Here is a 20,406-nt window from a genome sequence, read left to right on the forward strand (position 1 = left end):
GCTGTCATTCTTTTGTCCTAAGATCATGTGTGAGACCCCACAATTTCAGCAGAGTGATGCCTTCGGATGATTTGAGCTATATACAGTAGCCGACCAATAAATCAGACACCGATAATACCGACATGCATGGTAATTCGGGCAGCTTCGTGGCACCGCCAATTGCCTCAAAGACTTAATGTGTAAATACGACTGATATTTTGGACAGCTGCCAGCTCTAGATTCGATTATCTAGACTCCGTCTGTGGCTGTAGCGTACTAACTCGAATGATGATGATGTGCCGTGTGCTCCGGAGCCTTCACACGCGGATATGACTCAAGCTTTTGCAGTCCTTGCATGGGCATACAGCAAAAGCACAAAACTGGCAGAAATACAGGTGTACTTGGTTGGCATACCTGGCATACATATGCAAAAGTGCATGCAGCAATGAATCGACCACTTATTGCTTGCACAGGGGTCTTAAAACGTAAATAAAAATATCTTTTTCTGGATACATTCGTTTTTTCAGACATTCAAAAGTTTGGACTTATTTACATTTTCTGTGGAGTCCAAATTATTGGTCGTCAACTGTATATATCTCAAATCATCCAAAGGCATCGCTCTTTTCTTCTGAAACGCCACTGAGGGAGTGATTAACATATATAAGCAATTAGAGACAGAATAATTTACAATTGCAAATAGTGTTGTGCATGTGTTTCTGTTCACAAAATTCTTGCATGGGTTGCAGCATAGCGACACTATTTGGCATGTAAAAAAAATACCGTCTCTGAAACAAAACAGATCTACGGCTGCTTATTTGCCTTGTACGCCCCCCCTTCAGTAGAAGTGAGTGTACTTAATGTTTTCTACATTTCACAGGTGGCAGTGCACAAAATTAAATGTTCCTCCATTAAGCAGGTGGGGGGGGGGGCTCAAACATGTGATTGCACGGCAGGTCAGCCGCATGTGAGCAATGTGAAGGGGTGGTTCAGAAGCAGATGATGCGCAGCACGCACTGCAACTGTGCCGTTTTGCACATGCACTTTGTTTTCGCCACTTCTACATGCGCTCTGCAGAGCATGAACCATGGACTTGCGTGTTTCCTCTAACAGTGATGGACCCACCTGTACAATCGCAACCAAAATTTCGGAGAACGCACAGTGCGCAGCTCGATTATTGAGACATGATCCGCATGTGCAATGCAGTGGTGGTGCAGCCAGTTTAGGATTTGGAGCAAGTTTTGGAGCAGGAAAAATGTCGTTCTGGAGCAGCTTAGGAGCAGCCACACAAGCTGTTTCAGAGCAGAAAATTTTTTCTTTTTGGAACATTTGGAATAGTACATAAGTAATCTGAAGCCATTAGGCAAAGCTTGTTATTATTGTGTAATCAGTAAGTGCTGCTCGAGAGTGAAGCAAGACACAAAGCCAACAGCAACCAATTAAGCTTGCCTTCCCACGGACGGTATACCATGCACGGTATGTTGCAAACATTCTTTATTTAGGTAGGCAAGGAACTTAATTTTATAAGCAATTAAATAAAATTTTATACCCTAACGAGAAAAAAGATATGTGCCTGAGTGCAAAACAGGCATAAAATTACATATGAGCCAGAACAATTTGCGCGGTCAGGCACAAGCCAAAGAGTGGTGGCAAATGTCTTATGTGCATTCCAAATTACAGATGTGCTCTGATATGCTTTACTGCACAAGGTACATTGTGTATTATTCCCAATAACAACCCTAGAAGCTCGACAAGAGACTATGCGTCTATGAACAGTGCCATGATAAGATGCCTCCGTACAGTGAGTCGCGAAGATGGTGATGGCGGTTGAGGACAACACTCGCACCATCCCATACACTCGCTTTGATTGTGAGATGGTTTGTCGGCTTACCATGTGTTGTGTGGCTTCTGCGAGTAGATACAAGTCGATTCGGTGTAATACCATAACTTCTGTCGCTGACAACCGACCTACCTTTCGAAGCACTACCTTTTATGCCCGAAATAACTCTGATGACCTGCCCATAGAATTATTAAGTGTATTGGTACTCATACCGTGACAGGAGATGGAGGGTGAACGCGTGTGTAATTAAGGAATGCGTACTGTGTCCCATAACAATTGCCTCTTCCCGCTCTTGGTATGCTTCACTGCGTAACACTACTGTATTGACGCAAAGCTGACTTTTGGGAACTGGCATTATGCAACGCATGGTTTTCCGAGCTTTGAAGCCATTGGCGAGGATTGCAAAGGCGGAGTCGGTGCCATTGCTAACAGCAGCGAATTGATTTAATGAAAAACGTGGCACCGAACAGCAAGAAGCTTGGTGACAAACGTCGAAGCAGCTAGGCCTAGTAATTAGGCCTAGCATTGCTGCGGTGGTGGCTGCAGATGCCAGTAGATCAGTGTGCGAGAGCACCTTTTCTAAAGCAGCGAGATAATCAAAATGGAAACAGTGGCAGCTTCGATCAATGTTATTTCGGACATGCGGTGTTTAGCAAAACGTCCTGAAAATCAGACGATGAAAGGTTTTTGCATACGAAATTTCAGGTGTTTTATACACCGAGTCTATAGGTACCGTGCCGGTGCCCCAAAGGTGTCTGAATTATCGGGCATGCCAGAAAAAAATGGGCATACAGAAAATCGGTCATTGAGTGCAGTTGCATAACCATACTAAAAACAATGGGTTGAAATTAAAATGCGAAAATACCGGACTTTTGCGCAGTTGGTGCAAATTGAATTTGAGTGGGTGCAGCCAGGAGTAGGCAAGTCGAACTGCAGCAAAATGGCGCGAATGGCACAGTTTGACTACCACTGGCAATGCTGTAAGAAATGCTGGCCATTTGGAAAGTCGCTGCCCCATTGACTTGGCACCAAACCTCAACTCTGAACTGCCGCTATAGCAGTCCGAAGTGGTTAGGCCTCTTGAAGGTGTTGTTCACAGTGCCCACACATACTTAGAAAAAGGCACAGAAAGCCCTTTTTCACTCTACCTGTTCCTTTTCCTAAGTATGCATGCAGTGTGAACACTATAAAGATGCGCTGTCACCGACTTGCCTAAGCTTCAACCGTTGGTTAGGCCTAGCAGCCTAGGCAGTATGGCCAAAGTCTATGTACGCGTGGGAGCGCATCTCCCATAGAAAGCCCATACATCCTGCAATGGTAGCTCACGGAGGAATGGCATTGCCATCTACTTTTTGTGGGGCCAACTTCTCGGTGGAAAAAATGACAACATTTGCTGTTCGAGCCTTGTTGTGCCAAGTCGCCTACTGCACCAGCTCACATCACGTCGCGTACAAAAAGCAAACAGTACAAATGAAGTGCCCGGCATTGCACTATCTTAGGGATCGGCCCACGTATAGGAAGTGCTTAATGCCTGCTTCATCTCCGCCGCGGGTCGGCCCAGCGGACACGATCCGGGGAACTAGCGCTTAACAGCTTTGCTGTAAAAATAAATTTACTGATCAAAGCTTATTAGGTTAGCCCTATATATAATATTACCATTACTTTTTATGGCTAATTTTAAGAGAGTTTTGATGACATTAGAGTGTTAAATACGGTAATACAATCTCTGCTGAGCTCAGCATGCATTGCCAAGAGTAAACTTCAGAAAGCCTGCACAGTTTTGTATTCATAATTATTTGTGGGTGGATGCAAACAGGATGAATGACTAGGCTAGTTGGTTTACTAAAGGATAAGGAATTTAAATTTCTTGATAGTTAGACTTTCTTAACGTTTAACGTTGCCTTTAAGATGATTTAACCAGTTGATCCTTGACACGCATACGCAGCTGTCCTACTCCATTTTTGTGTACATATTTGTTTCCTTTCAACTAAATTTTTCAGTTGTAAGTGTCTCGTCCTGCCCACTCTTTTCGTTCTCATCTTTGTGCACTTTTTATAGTTTCAAGATGGAAGCAAACAGCCTGTAACTTCACATTCTCTTATTGTAATGACATTGTTATTATGCTCGTCCAAAGAAAAACAGAGATTATTATTGAGAAACTTAAGGCGGTTGTTAATTGGCAATTCATACGTGAACTTAAGTCCTCCTGATGAGTTAATGAACAAGTCCAAAATCCCTTTGACCGCGTCAATCCCATGCCACATGTATGCTGGGGATATCATCCCAGATCTAAGAACACCTTGTTGCGCTATGACAGCGCACACTTTAAATTGATTAAGAGAGGCATAGCAACCACGTGCATTAAGGCAGCACTGAGTAAGTCGTGCGAGCATGAGAGCGATAAAAGTTTTTTAAATCAGATAGCGTGATTACAGAATGCAGGCTTTCCCAGTTCTGTGATCACTTCAATATGCGAAGCCATCTTGCAGAAAGAGAAAAGAATAAGTTCCGAAACATAAAAAGAAAAGAATAAAGACAAGAGACAAGCGCACGTGGTGACATACTTGCACAAGTTGTCACACAATCTAAAGAAAGTTTCCAATAGACACTAATAATTTGCTTTTGAGTGCCCCATGTAAGCTGTCCTCGATATGTAATCGTATGAAAACACGCGGAAGGCCCTTGTGCACCACAAATCATAAATCCCGTTTCACTGACTGCAGGCGCAACATTATCTATCAGGTACCACTGAGCTGTGGAAAAACTTATACGGGTCAAACGGGACAGTGTTTCAATGAAAGAGCTTGTCAGCACAGCAATAACCTAAAGAATGGCTATGGGAGTCATTTAGCAGGACATTGTAAGAAGTGTCACTGCACTCCCATATTTGAAAAAACAAAACTCATAGGGAAAGGAAAATAATAGAGGCTTACTACATTAGAAAGGAAGGAGATAAACATGTAAGTGCTCCCTCTCTTGCCTTGTCAGGAAAAGAAATAGCTTTTTTAAATGAAAGATTATGATGCTGCAGATTTTCAGATGTTCTTGCGACTGGTGTACGCATGCCTATGCTGAAAAATGGTATACAATGGCTGGAGAATCTCAAATAAACTTCCAGTTGGCAGTCAGCACTTGTCTGTGGTATTTGTTTCTGCGTGTCCTTGTTTTATTCGTGCTGTTTAACCTCCGTTCTAAATATGAACCAACTAGCCCTCATCAAGGTCCTACTCTATCAATATGTTTGTACCAGTAGACCTCACGGGTGATCAAGTGTGAGATCACATACATGGGCTAGACGAAGAGCCTTAATAGCAGAATTGGGAATGCGTGCAGCTCCTTTTGCATCAGAAAACTCGGTTGGCGTCTAGCGGGCACAACTTCAAAGCATAGATGAAACTTTCTTTCCTCTACGCCTCACAGAAATTTTTCGAAAACATCGAAGCTTTCTTTCCACCTTGGTAATGCATGTGTATGTTGGCTAGCAGCTTGGCTTTATTGAACCACAGTCCACAATCCAACGTGGCCATCCTTTGTCATCACCAATTGCACGGTTGCAGATTAGCGACAGTGAAATGTAAGTGTATGTAAATTATTGCTGTTCCCATGCCACATGTTAGCCCAACAAAGCTCCAACGAGCTCCTAAAATCTGCCAGAGTGCCAGTGTTGGCCTATCGGAGGCATCACGATTGCATTTCTTATGCGCAGATGCACAGATGGGATTGAGGGCTTTTCTTTGCTGATCCAGTTAAACCTCAATATAATGAACCTCACTTTAACAAAATTTGCTACGTAACAAACTATTCTCATTTCCCTATCTTAGTTAAATTTAAAACTGTGCATTTCTTCTGTATAATTTAACAAAGTAATTTCATGACAAGGTGTCAACTTTGTTTTTGGCCACTTCAAGCATGTACTTAGAGGCTGTATTGCAGTTAAATCTAGCAAAAGAACTATTAAAAGTGTCAGCTGAGGCAAAAGATATGTGCAAGCATGCTTCTGCATGAAAAGATTGAATGGCAAATATGCCATCATGGCGTGCGCCAAGATGCAGAATGCAGGGAACACCGCTGAAACATTTGTCCCTTTAGTAAACAACTATCAGAGGCCGTGGGGCACGCGGCAGCTTGGAGAAACACGAGAGCTGGCGATTCCTTCAGCACAAGGTGGTCAGGGAGGGGGGTGAACAAAGGGGGCGATATCAAGTTTCCGAGACATGGTGCGGAGCGTTCACTAATGTTGCGTGAGAGAGTGTTCATCGTTATCAAGTGAGAGCTGTTCATGTGTGCCCGAGCTTGTGTAACACCGATAAAAACACGAACCTTACTTCACGGAGTTGTCCCTTTGCTATCGCCATCAATGCTCCATCTTTCTGGCAAAACTGTGACATTCTTTCTTTTTCTCAGGACGAATATTCGCATCTTTTAACACTTTTGTTTTTAAATTGTGGCCACCATCTGATGATGGCTGTGAGCACTAAGCACAGTTAGCCATGGTGTGCAATATTTAGAGCACCACGTGATGCGATGCATGCAAATCTATGAAGCTGTGAGCCCCACCAATGCAGTGCTTTCGGCGCAATCTACACCACATGCGCTGGCACCCACAACCGCGTTATTATGGCCCAACCTTCTTGCAATTTGTTTGATGCTACTATCCACCCGGAATGTTCTGGGAATTTGTGAAATTATTTTGACTGCTGAAACTTTAAAATCCAGAATTAACTAAATTCACAATTTAAAGAAGTTTTTTGCTGCAAGTACAACTTCTTTGCATTAAAGTTTGACTGTACCAGCAGGTACGCTTATAATGAATATCGTATAGAATGAAGGCAGTGTTCAATGCAATTTGTTATAACGATTGTATACACAAAAAGCTCCCAAACGCTGTTTACATTTCAGGTTTCCACACACAACTTGCCTTTATGTCATCCCGAACACGGAACAAGTTGTCCCAGAGGTCTGGCACAGAGTCAAGCACATCGTCCAAGTTCCGGCCACTCAACAAATCTGACAAGGCCAGGCAGCTGCACATATAACAGTTGTAGCTGTACACACATGACAGTAGTACTAGTAGTAGTAGTAGTAGTAGTTAGCGAGATTATTGTATTTATAAAGATTGGAGGGGGGGGGGGGGGATGCTGTGTGCATTGTGTCTGCTGTTCCAAGTGCACCCCTACTGTCATACAGGAATGGAAAAATATAGATTCAAGAATAGAGAAAGAGAGGAAAGTTTAGTTTAAAAATTAATAAAAGCAAATATTGGAAAAATAAGGACACAAGTGAAAACAAAGGAATAGATCTATACAAATGGAAAAAGTACAAGAACAAGTAGTACATATAAGTAAATACACACAAGATGTCAAATAATTCAGTGCGCTAGGTGGCAGCTTCTTCAGTACCACATTCCATGCAAAGTGCCATTCAGTAAGAGAATCTGAAATTTCATCTTTTAAGATTGCCTTGACAACCAAACACAAGAAAGCAAACTCCAGTGCAGTTCATTCCGTGCTATTGTTCAATTCAAGGTTCGGGGTGAAAGGTAACAAATCCGAGTTGTGGAAATTATGTTTACTATTACAATACTGGAAGTGATCCCACCAGAAAATCAAAGACATGACAAATACCTCTTACAGTAGACTTCTGTTAAGTTCGATTCTTGTTAATTCAATTTTTTGGTTAATTTCATTCTGCATGACGGTCTAAGCCAGCACCTATCGTTTTTATGGGCCATAATTTTTCTTACTTCAATCTCCAAATTGTCTCTTGCTGGATAATTCAAACATGACTGGTCATCACACACGTGCCTGACCCAATGGCAATGCCACGGAGGAAGGAAAAACTAAGGACAGGCCCTGACGTCGCTCTTTGTGAAGTTCAGTGACACCGGAAATTTGCGTTACTCCGCCATCTTGTCGGGACAGATTCTCCTCCCTTGTTTACATTTCTCACCTTTGGTATGGCACCTCCAGCGTGCAACCACAAGAGGCTGCGTGGACATGCACGGCGCACCACAGTGATGTGACCAACGGATCCAATCACGGTGTATACCATCGCAATAGTGTTGCCTAAGTCATTTCATCCGAGTATTGTGTTCTAGCATTGAAAGGAGTTCGTAATGAATTCCGCAAGTTAGGCTGGGAAGCAAGCCCCCCGCCACTTTTGCCGGCTTTCCTGAAAATCTGTGCATTCTCACTGCACAGCAAGAATGCACAGGTGATGACTGGCCGCACATTTTACACCCATCATGACCTATGCCTAGCCCATCTGCAGTTTATGAGAACCAACACATACGCTGGTCGTGGCTTTATGTCAATCGTTTTGCTTTAGAGAACAAATTTCGGGTGGCTGCACATTGCAGAAACGTGGCGAGTCACAGCGTGCCGAAAAAGAGGCCAGCAGAGGAGAATGTGGTTACACGTTTAAATACAATGACTGTGGCCTGAGGCGTATTGTTCTTAGTGTAAGTGAAGCTTCAAGGACACAAAATTCTGTGGCATCTTCCGTGCAGTGCCGAACAGTAAGCCCGCATGCATGCAGCTAGTGCGTTTACCGGGCCTACGCGTGACCATCAGCCGTTCGATGCGCGCGCAGGCGTACAGTCTCCTGTTGAGCCTTGTTCACTCTTGCACCGCATCTGCACACCTTCCCTGCGGTAAGGAGTGCGGTAAATACCTGCGGTAAGGAGTGCTCGTCCCTTAACCTTTTCAGGGTCAATGACGTAAATATACGGCGCCGCGAACGAGTCCAAAATGGTTGATGCCGTATATTTACGGCGCCGTCTGTACGTTTAAAAAGCGTGCCAATTTCCTAACTTTTTCTATTCTGGCATGCGCTGCCACTATGTGGGAGTACGCGGAATTTTTTCCTTGCGCCTCCCTCTCTCGGTTTTCGTTGCATGCTTTGTATTAGAGCTGGTTTGTTTGCACCGGCATGTCTATATACTACTACCGCTCGTGCACTGGCGCGCGCAGGCGGGTGGCAGTTAGTTTGGGTTTTGTTCCGTTGGTGGTTTCGGCTTCTTGGCTCGCATAACTGATGGCTACCTCGCTGCTAATCGCTCAAAGGGCGACCGCCTGTTACTCACTTGTTTATTGCTTATAGGGTTGCGCGTACAAAAGAAGCTGCCGTGCGTGCATTTCCTTTTCTTTTTTTGGAGACTCGCAAAAACGAATTGCCTCTCGTTGGCGATAAGATGAAGATTAGTGGAAATTTGTCACACATTTTGCTTTTTTCATGGCACAACCATGCAGTTTTCTAGAGTGTACTCACCTACGCAGTTCGATTACGCTATGGATATAAATATTAGTGTAAGAGCAGGAACATTTGACACTTCCGAAATATTCTCGTGTGTGCATTTTTTAAGCCTTCAACTATGTGTATAACAATGCATCAAACTTTTAATTCTTACAAGTTTATTTCCTTTCTTTTATTGTTGTTATTCATAATTAAGCAGTACATATGTACCGACACAAAATATTTCTTTCTCACTTTATTCACCCTAGAAAAATTACAGTAATATTTTTTTCAAAACAGGTCCCTTTGAAGAAATTAAATCCACAATAATATAAATCTACCCTGGGCAGTCGCATATGGCAAAAAAAATGGTTCTTGAAAGGGTTAATTATTCGGAGCAAAAAAAAATTATATTTTACGTGCCAAAACCACGACCTGATTATGAGGCATACCGTAGTGGGGGACTCTGGAAATTTGGACCACCTGAGGTTCTTTTACGTGCACCTAAATCTAAGTTGCATTTCGACCCCATCGAAATGCAGTCACCATGGCCGGTACTCACAGCAGCCTCTTCTTTCCCATCCTTTCACATGGCTGTTTTGCGTGCCAGAAATACATCATCTGCTGTCAAACACAGGAACACTGCACAGCTGTCACTGACATGCAAGGCGTTTACTGTACATATTCTGAAGCACAGTGGCTTCAGTCTGTGACGGCATGTTAGCATGAATCCACCAAACACGGCAAATAGATTCCCAGATAGTCCTTCGTCCGTGGTGTAGGGCGTAGCATGCGCACTTGTTTTATGCTTTTAACTTCTTCCAGTCCCACCTGGCCACGACAACAGCTAGGAAAGCACGGTCTAGATAACACAACGGAGAAAATCATGGAGACTAACACAGTCTTGCACACACAATGCCTTTGCCACGGTACGAGACCTACAGGGTATCACATGCATGACCACGCACCACCATAAAAAAACTGCCACTGTGTCCAGACAACATAGCCACTACAGTGAAGAATACCACATGACTTTGTCCACACTTTTGTACTAGCGCATGGAGGGGTTAAGGCCTATCCTTAGTTTTTTCCTTCCTCAATGGTGACCCTTATCATGGTCCCAATGGCTGTAGCATCTGTCTTGGTGGTGCTAAGAGTCTGTGAATATATTGAAAACAGGATATCTCTTGCTAAACAAACCGATTTTCAGCCTGCCTTCAGCAGATTTTCAAGTGAAATTGGCAGTTCACAATAATTGATTAGATTTTACTCTAATCTAACAAGCACATTTTTACAGGAAATTTTGTCAAAAAATTGCCTGCGTGTCAACCTCAGATACAAAACCAAAAGTACATTCACGGTGTTATCAATGGCCTACCAATGGCATTAGAGCACCAGGGTCATAACCACTGACATCACAAGATGGCAGCAAAACAAGCTTTTGCATAGGGTGGCAATGACGACGCACTACTTTCAGGTTTTAAATACAAAAGCTCTCATTCAAATGATTAGTTATTTTACTTGCCAAGCTAACACCAACAAAGTCCCATTCCATGTTTTTATCACTCCAGTGACTTGCATGCACTGCAAGGCGACATGGTGAAGTGGTTAGTTTAGGCATGGGCTACCATTCTGTTTGCAATTGTAGCAGAGCAGTTCAAGAAATGCGGAATATCAAATGTTCAAGCGTTATACGCCGACAAAACATGTTGACATGTCATGGTCCTTAGGCAGCAATAAAGAGAGAGCTTTCCACGATTCACGCTGAGGAACAGTATATGTAAATAAGTTTTCTGAGGCATCAAACATGCTCTTGGGCAAAGGAACAACAACACAGCACTGCAAACAAACAAAGGGGCATTTATTGCACCTTCCATACACCAATGCCAGCTAGCCAAATTACTGCCAATAGAACATGCCAATTGACACTGACAAATCGAGGAAGTCTGACTGACAGCAACACGATATCGAGTGAATATGTTTGCCCCCAATGCTGGATAGCAAAACCTAATCGTTCATTTGTACAGTCACGCAAATGGTGGCACATTCGAACCATTGGGTTCATCCATTCCGGTGCCCCACTCCAAAGCCTTTCTTGGGATAGTCCCACGAAGTGTGGCAGCTGGGGCAGTATTCTGCAAAAGTCCACCTAGTGAACCTGTCCTTTTCGTCTGCAGCTGAAGTGCTGATTGGCTGTGGCCCCTGGCTGCTCCGAACGCGCAGCGCAGACCAGCCAATCAGAACTTCAACAGCAGACAAAATGGACATGTCCACTAGACGGACTCTTACAGAATACTTCCCCTGGCATGCAAGATGTTTGCGCACGCTGCTGATCCTAAGCCAAAGAGGAAGGGGCTACTCCCTTTAAAAAACCCACCATTACGAGGCTTTAACAGCGCAACACTTACGCCATCTCTTGCACTGCTCTGCAACAGCCCCCAGCTAAACGAGAAAGCTGGATAACAGGAGACACAAGAGCCAAGCACGAAAAAGAACATCAGAAGACACAAGAGAGTCCCCATAATTTCCATCCTGTGAAGTTAAAACTTTGCAGGTCATGTCAAGTTGCTGCAATCAAAAATAAGCTGCTTTCTTTTTTCATCTTGCATGTTAAATTTGGATGTACATTTTTAACTGTGAGCTCATAAAAGCTAAGCGAGCGTTAGATTCGGAGGTGCATTAGAATAGGTCAATATTGCAAATGAAGCAGCAGTGCATTTGGATGCTTTCTTGCTTATTTTAACCTGCTGGATAATGCTATCAAGTTTGTCAGTCCCTTCAAGTTAAGATTAATTGAAGCCAACTGTATTCCACAATAAAGCTATCATATAACCTACACCCTTTCACTTGATCTGCAAGAAACCTGTAAGGATGCGCGACTCTCACGCTGCGGAGACATCCGACTTCTCACCGCGTTCGACCCAATTTATGATTTTGAGCTTCATAATGAAAGGCGAATTCTGCCGCTTCATCACGGCAACACTACAGGAGAAGGCCCACAAGGCGCACACACAACGAACCAGAAAAGAAGCGAGACAACTCGCACTTTCGCCATCTTGCACGACGAGGGCACAAGAGCCTCTGATTGGCTGTCTGAGCAAGTGCTGTGAGCGGGCCAGGATAATTTTTTGCAGGGGGGGGGGGGTGTCGACGGCTCGCCTGAGGTAGGGAGAGTGGTTGGGCGGAGCCATGCCGCCGGGTTTCCCCGTCACCCCAAGGGAAAGCCAACTTCTGGGGGCACTTTTCCGCCGCTTGACGTTCAATATATCCGGAGTTGCTGCTATTTTTGTTCAATGTAAGTGTAATTTTTGCTATATATACTCATTGTAACTACACCGTGTCCAGAAATTTTTCGATATATAAAATAATTCGATCTAAACAGGTTCTATACACTCTGGTTCAACTGCACAGTGAAGCCTCGTTGAACTGTAGTTGACCGGAGCTTGGAAAAAGTATGTACAGTGGAACCCTGATTATACGACTTTCTCAGGACCACGAAAAAGCGTCAAAAAATGCGGCTGTCGCAAAATCCTGGACATACATTATGCCTATAAAAATATTACTTATTTCGCGCGACGGATTTACGAGAAACTTCAATGTAAACTACCAACATACTCTGCAGGGCTTGGAAACCCAAATTACCAAAAAAGTAAATGTGATAAGAATTAATGCTGCAGTACAGGTACCAAACCATGCTTTATTCAAACGAACCCTTACGGCATTCCACTGCCACGATTCCCGCCAGCCAGCCTGAAATTTAAGGAAAGTCGGTAAGTTTCTTTTGGACCTTGTTTGATCCATGAACCAAGAGCTTTCGCTCAATTTGGGCAACGTCCAAAAGGAGGTCCTCTGTGGCGTCGCGCGAACAGATGAAGTTCTGGATGCTGTCTATGTGCCGTACCACCTTGGCAAACGTGGTAAGGTGCTACGGCATCTGTGGCACGGCCACACAGACACGGCATCGGTGGCGTCGTCGTTGTCCTCGTCCGATGTCGCAGCGGTGTCGGCACTAGGCAAAGCCTCCTCTATGGTGTCATCTCGCTGCAGATCGCAACATTGTCATCAACCTCCACATGTTCGGCGAAGGTCGTGGTGAGGTTTAAACCCTCGAAATCACCGTCGGCGAAGCCTGCATCAGCCTCGAGCGGCATCGAGGTTGTTGCGTACCCAGCAGCTTAAAGCCACAGTGCTTGAAAGAGTTAGCGATTGTGCTTCGCGACACTGTGTTCCACGAACTGGCAATAAAATGCATCGAGTCGAGCACAGTGATCTTTTTTTCTGACTCACTGCGCTTCATAGCCACCAGCCGACGCTGCACTAACCGCTTCCGGTACCCTTGCTTGACGCACTTAATGATGCTGACATCCAGCGGCTGCAGCTGGCTTGTGCAGTTGGGAGGAAAGAAAACAACCTCTGTGTTCCTCAGGCTGGACGTATTGGGTGGGTGGCATGGTGCACTGTCCACGAAAAGTAATATTTTCCTTGCCTTAGCACCTGTTTTGTTATCCAGCTGCTGCAAAAAATTGCTCAAGAGCAAAGACGTCGTCTACGCCTTTTTGTTGAAGTTGTAGCTGCACGGCAGCGTCTTCAAGTTCTTAAAGCACTGTGGCTTTGCAAACTTTCCAACAACGAGCATGGGCAGCCTCTCGGAACCATCTTCGTTAGCACAGAATAGTGCCGTCACATGCTCTTTACTACGCTTGCCACCATGACAGCTGTCACCCTTAAACGCAAGGGTTTGCTCGGGTTGCATATGGTAAAAAATGCCGCTCTCATCGGCACTGAAAATGTCGCAGGGCTTGTATGCAGCAATCATCTCTGGCAGCGACTCCATCCACTCGTTCACCGTCAAAACGTCCACGGAAGTGCTTTCTCCGCAGGAGCGGCTGTACACAATCCTGTTTTGCTTTTTAAAGCGATCCAGCCACCCGTTCGATGCCTGAAAGTCGTCGATGCCCAGACGCAATGCCACAAGGTCCGCCTTTTCTTTTAGAATGGCGCCGTCAACGTTGATCGCAGAGCTCCGTGCTTGATGCAGCCACTTGACGAGAGCTTTTTCTAACTTCTCATGCTGTCCTTCTTTTGCAGCTTCCCGCTTGAGCCCGAACTTGTAGGCATTCTGCAATATCACTGCTTTGTTTGACAGTATCGTCTTAAGCGAAGATTCGGGTATCTTAAGGTCCCAGGCAATGCTGGCTTTCTTGGCTCCATGCCGCTTTTCCGTTTCCTCGATAATATTCAGCTTATTGCTGAGTGACAGAACTGTGCGCTTTCGGGACGCGCATCGCGTTGCTCCCCACAACTCAAAACCTCCGCTGAACGCTGGTCGCTAGGATTACAACGAAGAACACGTCCGATAAACCTAGGCCTCTCCGCGCTACTTTGTCGGTGCTCTGCTACTGGGAAACTGGAAGGAGATAAACGCTTCCCCGACGTGACGAGAAGAGAGGGAGCAAGTGATTGTGGAGAAGAAAAGGCACTATTTCAGCCCAGCAAGCGCTGCGGGCGGCTGCTGGTGGGGGAGAGAGAAACGAACGATGAGACGAAGGCAGGGAAGAAAGCTGCTCCAGAGCGAACCGGTCGAGCGGTGTCAAGCGCTTTGCATGCGGAGAGATAGAGCGAGGAAAAAGACTCGCGGCACTTTTCCACCGTCCACTGTTCTGTCCCGTGCCTCGCAAGGGTCGTCATATAACGCGAGTCAGGCGTAAAATTGCGTTGGATAACCGGGGTTTTTAATGCGTTGCTTCTATGAGTACTTCGCCGGGACTGTGCTAATCCGTCGTAAACCGGGGGACGTATAATTCCACAGTACTAAACGGTAGTACTGCTTAACCGAAATGGCATGAGATCACCCACTTACCTGTTAAAAACGGAACTCAGAGAGAGTGCGATGAAACGGCAAAAACATGCAGTATTTATTCCCTGACCACCTCTATGAAGTTTATGTAGGAGGTCGTGATTTATTCACTTTGCGCTACAAAAGTCTAGTTATTTTCGTTTGATGCTGCGGTGGCCTAGCAGCGACGACAGCGGCCACAAACTTATTAAAGCTGCGAGCCAGCTTTTCAGCCAGCCCCTCTTCTTGGCAAACACTCCCATGGCAGGTTCCTCGTTGGCATTGCATATCAATACGTTGTGGGAATGCGAGACTATCACGCATCCCCTGATACGTTGTTTTCCCACATAGCTCCGATCCCCTGCAATGCGGCTTCGCCGCGCGGCCTGGGGCCCGCAGTGGTTGGTGTGGTTGAAGCGCAGTACGAGAGATGGCGCGAGTGTTGCGCTGCTAATGCTGCCTACCGGCGGGGTTACTTGGGCGCGAAAAGGAGAAAGTGCTTCCTCTTTGGCTGCAGGTTGGCGAACGCCGCGGATGTCCTGCGCGTGCACCGATCCATGCTTCTACGAGACCATGCTCCTTCGAACGCACCACCATTTGCGTGATTGTACGTGCGAACGACCAGGCATTGGGATCCAGCATGGGCGAACATATTCGCTCGCTATCCGGTCGCGGTGAGTCGGACTTCCGCGATTTGTCGCGCGCCCATCGGCATGTTTTGTGGATAGCAACTCGGCTAGCAGGAATTGATCTATGAAAGATGCAATAAATGCCCTTGTGATTGTTTGCACTACTGTGTTGTAGTTCATTTGTCCCAAGAGCATGGGTGAGAATCCCACACCATGCACGGGCGCGGTAGTGCTACAGATGTCGCGGGGCGCCTTTTTCATTGTGGGGTGCTGTTCTTGTCACGATGATTGCATTCATGCAGCTGACGTAACGCACAGCTTCTACCACTGTCGGGCCTGAATCACCTATGCTGTCGCTTTTTGTGTTGTCCTCATCATTGTCGCTAGGCGATGCTCTGGCAACAGAGGCAACGATGGCGAAAAGTCGAACCTCGTAGCCAACATTCTTCCGCGGTCCACACACCGTAGTCAATGGTACATCCCTGTCGCGTGCCAGTGCCGACTTCTTGGTGCCACGTTCAATGGCACGAATGATGTTTAATTTTCTACGCTGAGCCCCCGGTGTTTTTTTAATCCGAGCTTCATCATGACGCCAGTCCTTGCTTGCACAACACCGAAATGATGTTGGTGTTGATCTGGCTTCACGCGCGAACGCACAGGGCACTTGGAGGCCTATGTTCTGATTTCTGAGGCTTGTTCTGACAGACCACTCGATGGGGACAATGCACCGCCGTGATTGCGCGACGAAAAGTCTAAACACCTACGTGTTAACCAACACGTACGCAATAAGCTGGTAGGGTTTATGCGGATACAAAACGCATTATGTTCAATGGCTGCTGAGTCGGGGATTTGACTTTACTACTTTTAAAACGAAACTACCGTTTAAGCAGGTACGATTTAACCCTTTGAAGGTTTTCACCGTACATGTACGGCGGCGGTTTTCTGTCCCGCAAGGTCTTTGCCGTATGGGTACGGTTAAGACCCTCCGTTTGAAATTTCGCGCCATAATGACGATGAGCGCTCATCGGGAGGTGCTGCCACCTCTTAGCACTTACAAGATGCGTTTGAAGTTGGTGCTACCTTCTTGGGGAGATAAAGGGCTGATTGCTAGCTTCAGCGCGTCGCTCAGACTGCGGCAACGCCCCTTTGGCGGTTTCGGTTTCGCCGCGTGATCGCAACGAAGGCGCGCGAAACGTCATTTTTTTCTTTGTCGGCACTCTCTTGCAGGGCGGTGGAAGTTGATTTCTATCTTGATTGGCGCTGCTCTTAGCTTGCTTATAGCGCCGTTCGCGAGGTATTCCCGCTCTCAGTGGCAACGCGCTTTCGCGGTTTCGGTTCCGCCGCATGATTGCAACGGAGGCGCGCGAAACGTTGTTTTTCTCTTTGTCGGCACGCTCTCGCAGGGGCGGCGGAAGTTGATTTCTATCTTGATTGGCACTTCTCTTAGCTTGGTTATCACCACTTGCTTATCAGCGCCGTTCGCAAGGTATTCTCGCTCTCTGCGGCAATGCGCTTACGCGAGAGGGTGCCTCAGACCTCTGCCCAAGGCAGCCGCACGCAGAGATGGCATGTGTGCGCCAACACAACTCCTCGCTTCAAGAGAACAGACACGCATTTTAGGTGTGAAGACTGCGATAAGGCGCTGTGCGTAGACCCGTGTTACAAGGAGTACCACGCTCGGAAATACTATTGAACATTTTGCAGTTCTGAGTGATGCCGACACCAAAATACTGTTCCTAATTATTTTTGACTATTTATTCCCGACTTAATACATTTTGGACATTCAAGATCCGCAAAAAAGTAATTTGACCACCTGGGAAAGTTTTTTTCAAAATAATTCGACCCTCAAAGGGTTAATAAGGTTTTACTGTATTTGGACACTGCTGGTAGTCTAACAAAAGTTGTGGGCTGAGTTGGCATAAAAAATGGGGACACGCACACGATAGGAGGAGCACTTCTTGTTCCTTTTTGTCTGTCTACCATGTATGCATTTAATTATGCTCACAATGTCCAATGACACTCAACAGTAAGCTGGCTCCAGTGCCTTTCGTACATGTGTGTTACAAATGACACTTCATTCATAGCCTGCAACAGTGACTGACCTGGATTCACGTACGCGCCACTCGTTGCTTGTCAGGTGATGCATGACATCTTCCATGATCTCCTTGAAGTACCGGTCAACCTGCAAGCAAGCAAAGCAGTGGCACCTGTGAGCTGTGGTCCCAAAGTTCAAGTCCAGTGCTTCAAGATGCCTTCCCACAACACCCGATATTACAAGCATTTCTTTCTTTTAGAATATGTGGGACACCTTGTGCACTAAGCTTGTGTGCTCAACAGCAGAAACACTGTAGCCTAGGAAGCAGATGGACCTAGGGGTCGTGGCTGAATAAACGTACACTCGCCAACTGAAAAAACTCAAAATACAGATTGACGTTTTGGCACCCAATACGGGTGCCTTGTTAACAATGAACGAATGCATGATGGTCTTTATTATATATGCGTCGGAAGACAATGTGCTTACATACAACTCAGGGAGCGTATCAATAAGCGCAACTGCAGCGGTTCCTTCGACCAAAACGTCTAATAAATTGCGTGGCGACTGTGCAGGCCTTGTAGAAGTCGCGAAGCTTGCAGTTGGTGCCTGCGGAACTGCAGCAACTAGTTTCCCTGACTAGGTGACTGGTGGCGATGTAAGGGGGAAAGCAAGCGACGATGCGGTGATGGCGAACGATGGGCGCCGACAGCGCGGCAAGGAGGCGGCGAGAACTAAGGGTTGGGAAGCATCACATGCCCGGTAGCATCGTGGGAATAGCCATATCCAGGCGTTGCAACAGCAGGGTTAGCAGGTGGCATGCGACGATGGCAGAAGCGCACGACACGGCCGGCGACACCGCAAGCGAAGCATATGGGCCGGTTGTCGCGTGCGCACGGTTGTCGCGAGGCGACGCGGGAGGAGGTGCAGCTTGAAGTCACATTGGCGCCGGAAATGCGAACGTCGGCGGCGCAGGTCACGTGGCGACTTTGGCATAGGTCAGAGGTGCAGCATCGGAAGGGCAGGGTTGAACTAAAGGTAAAGACCCAGCAAGTTCCTCGCGAATGGCTCGCCTAATGGCAGCAGCCAGAGATGTGTCAGGCTGGGGAGGTCCATCGTTGAGGAGTAGCATAGACAGTTGGCACGCCACCTCCTCACGAATGAAATCCTTAATCTCAACAGAGAGTGATGTTGCTGGCATGGAGTTGGAGCGAAGCGTGAGGCTCGAGAGAGAGAGTTGCCAGGTGCAACAGTGTTGCGTGCAAGGGCCCTTTGTCAACGCAGCTCATCGAAACTCTGGCAAAGACTGACGACAGCTGCGACAGAAGTAGGGTTTCGTGCCAGAAGCATTTGGAATGCATCGTCCTCGATGCCCTTGAGGATGTGCTTCACCTTGTCCTCTTCACTCATGGTGGAATCGACGCGGGCGCAAATATCCACGACATCCTCTATGTAACTGGTGTAAGTCTTGCCGGGCTGTTGAGCGCGCTGGCGTAGGCGCTGTTCAGCACGGAGTTTTCGCAAGACTGGGCGACTGAATACTTCCGCAAATGCTGTTTTGAAAGCGGACCAGGTTTGCAGTTCCCGTTCATGATTGTGGAACCAGAGGTTCACAACGTCAGCAAGATAGAAGATGACAGTACATAGCTTCGTCGGGTCATCCCACTTGTTGTGATCACTGACGTGCTCGTAGGTAGAGAGCCAATCTTCCATATCAGTATCACTTGATCCGCTAAAAACAGAAGGGTCCTGCTGCCGCTGGACGGCGCCGCACATGATAGGAGCGGCGGATGCTCCAAGCAGATTGTTGGGAGCCTCGTTCATGGTAGCGGCTGGAGCAGTTGTCAAAGTTGGGCTGCGAAGTTCCAGGGTGAGGTCGGGGAGTGCAGCACCTTCCACCAAATGTAATATGAGGATTTATTATAAGGCACCAGGCACAGTCTAGTTGCTCCGGCAGTACACTAACGATGATCGTGTGCGCAGCCAACACAAGAGCATCTTCTTCGCCCTCCTCTTCACTACAACATATACATATCTACATCAGTGGGTAACTTTTAGGCACACTGCGTGCGACATATTCGATTGTGATTCCACACCTAAATCATTTTTTAGAATTGAAGGCACAGAGTCCAGATTTGTGGATACAATAAAGTTCAGGAAAAATCTGATATTGTTAATCTCTTGTGTTTATGCATGCCTTTGATGATTCTGAAGATGCAAAAAATATGTTCAAAGTGAATCGTCAGGAGAAACTCGTACCAGAAGAAGTACACTGCAAGTGAGTTGCATGTGGCCCTGTCACCTCACGTCGTCACTGTGCTGCAGCCAGCAGGCATGAAAGCACAAAGTACTAAAAATAATAATGAATTAAATTATGGGGTATCACGCACGAAAATTATGATATGATTATGAGGCAAGCTGTAGTAGGGGTCTCCGGGTTAATTTCAACCACCTGCTGTTCTTTAACGTGCCTCCAATGCACGGTACATGGGCGTTATTGCATTTTGCCCCCACTGAAATGCAGCCACCGTGGCTGGGGTTTGATGCTGCGATATCATTCTTAGCAGCGCATCGCCAAAGCCACTAAGCAAGCATGGCCAGTAAGCACAATGTTCCATACATTTTCTCCAGCCAGTGTACCTTCTAAAGTAGTCATTCCAGTCGAACCTTGATGTACCGAACACGAATATATCGAATTAATGCGTATATCTTGATTTTATTTGATATTGAACACCTGAAAAATCGCATGCATTTTAACATTTTTTTATTTCGAACAGGGTCGGACATAAAATGCCAGACCACGTGCGCTCTGTTGACAGGCACTGAGTTGTTCTGCAACACCCTCGAAGATAGCGGTGGC

General features: G+C 46.3%; 1 protein-coding gene across 2 annotated transcripts in view; it reads right to left on the reverse strand.

Moving 5' to 3' along the window:
* The window catches only part of LOC126539960 (proteasome adapter and scaffold protein ECM29), a 467,228-nt gene that overhangs the window by 166,093 nt on the left and 280,729 nt on the right, over positions 1–20,406 (reverse strand). For both annotated transcript variants that reach the window (XM_050186788.2, XM_050186787.2), the window contains exons 27-28: positions 17,617–17,696; positions 6,735–6,840 (exon numbers count right to left, since the gene is read on the reverse strand). In XM_050186788.2, coding sequence (XP_050042745.1) covers positions 6,735–6,840; positions 17,617–17,696 — 186 coding nt within the window. The remainder of the gene's footprint in view (positions 1–6,734; positions 6,841–17,616; positions 17,697–20,406) is intronic.

The sequence above is a fragment of the Dermacentor andersoni genome, chromosome 2, assembly GCF_023375885.2.
Source record: "Dermacentor andersoni chromosome 2, qqDerAnde1_hic_scaffold, whole genome shotgun sequence".
In the NCBI taxonomy this organism is placed as follows: Eukaryota; Metazoa; Arthropoda; class Arachnida; order Ixodida; family Ixodidae; genus Dermacentor; species Dermacentor andersoni.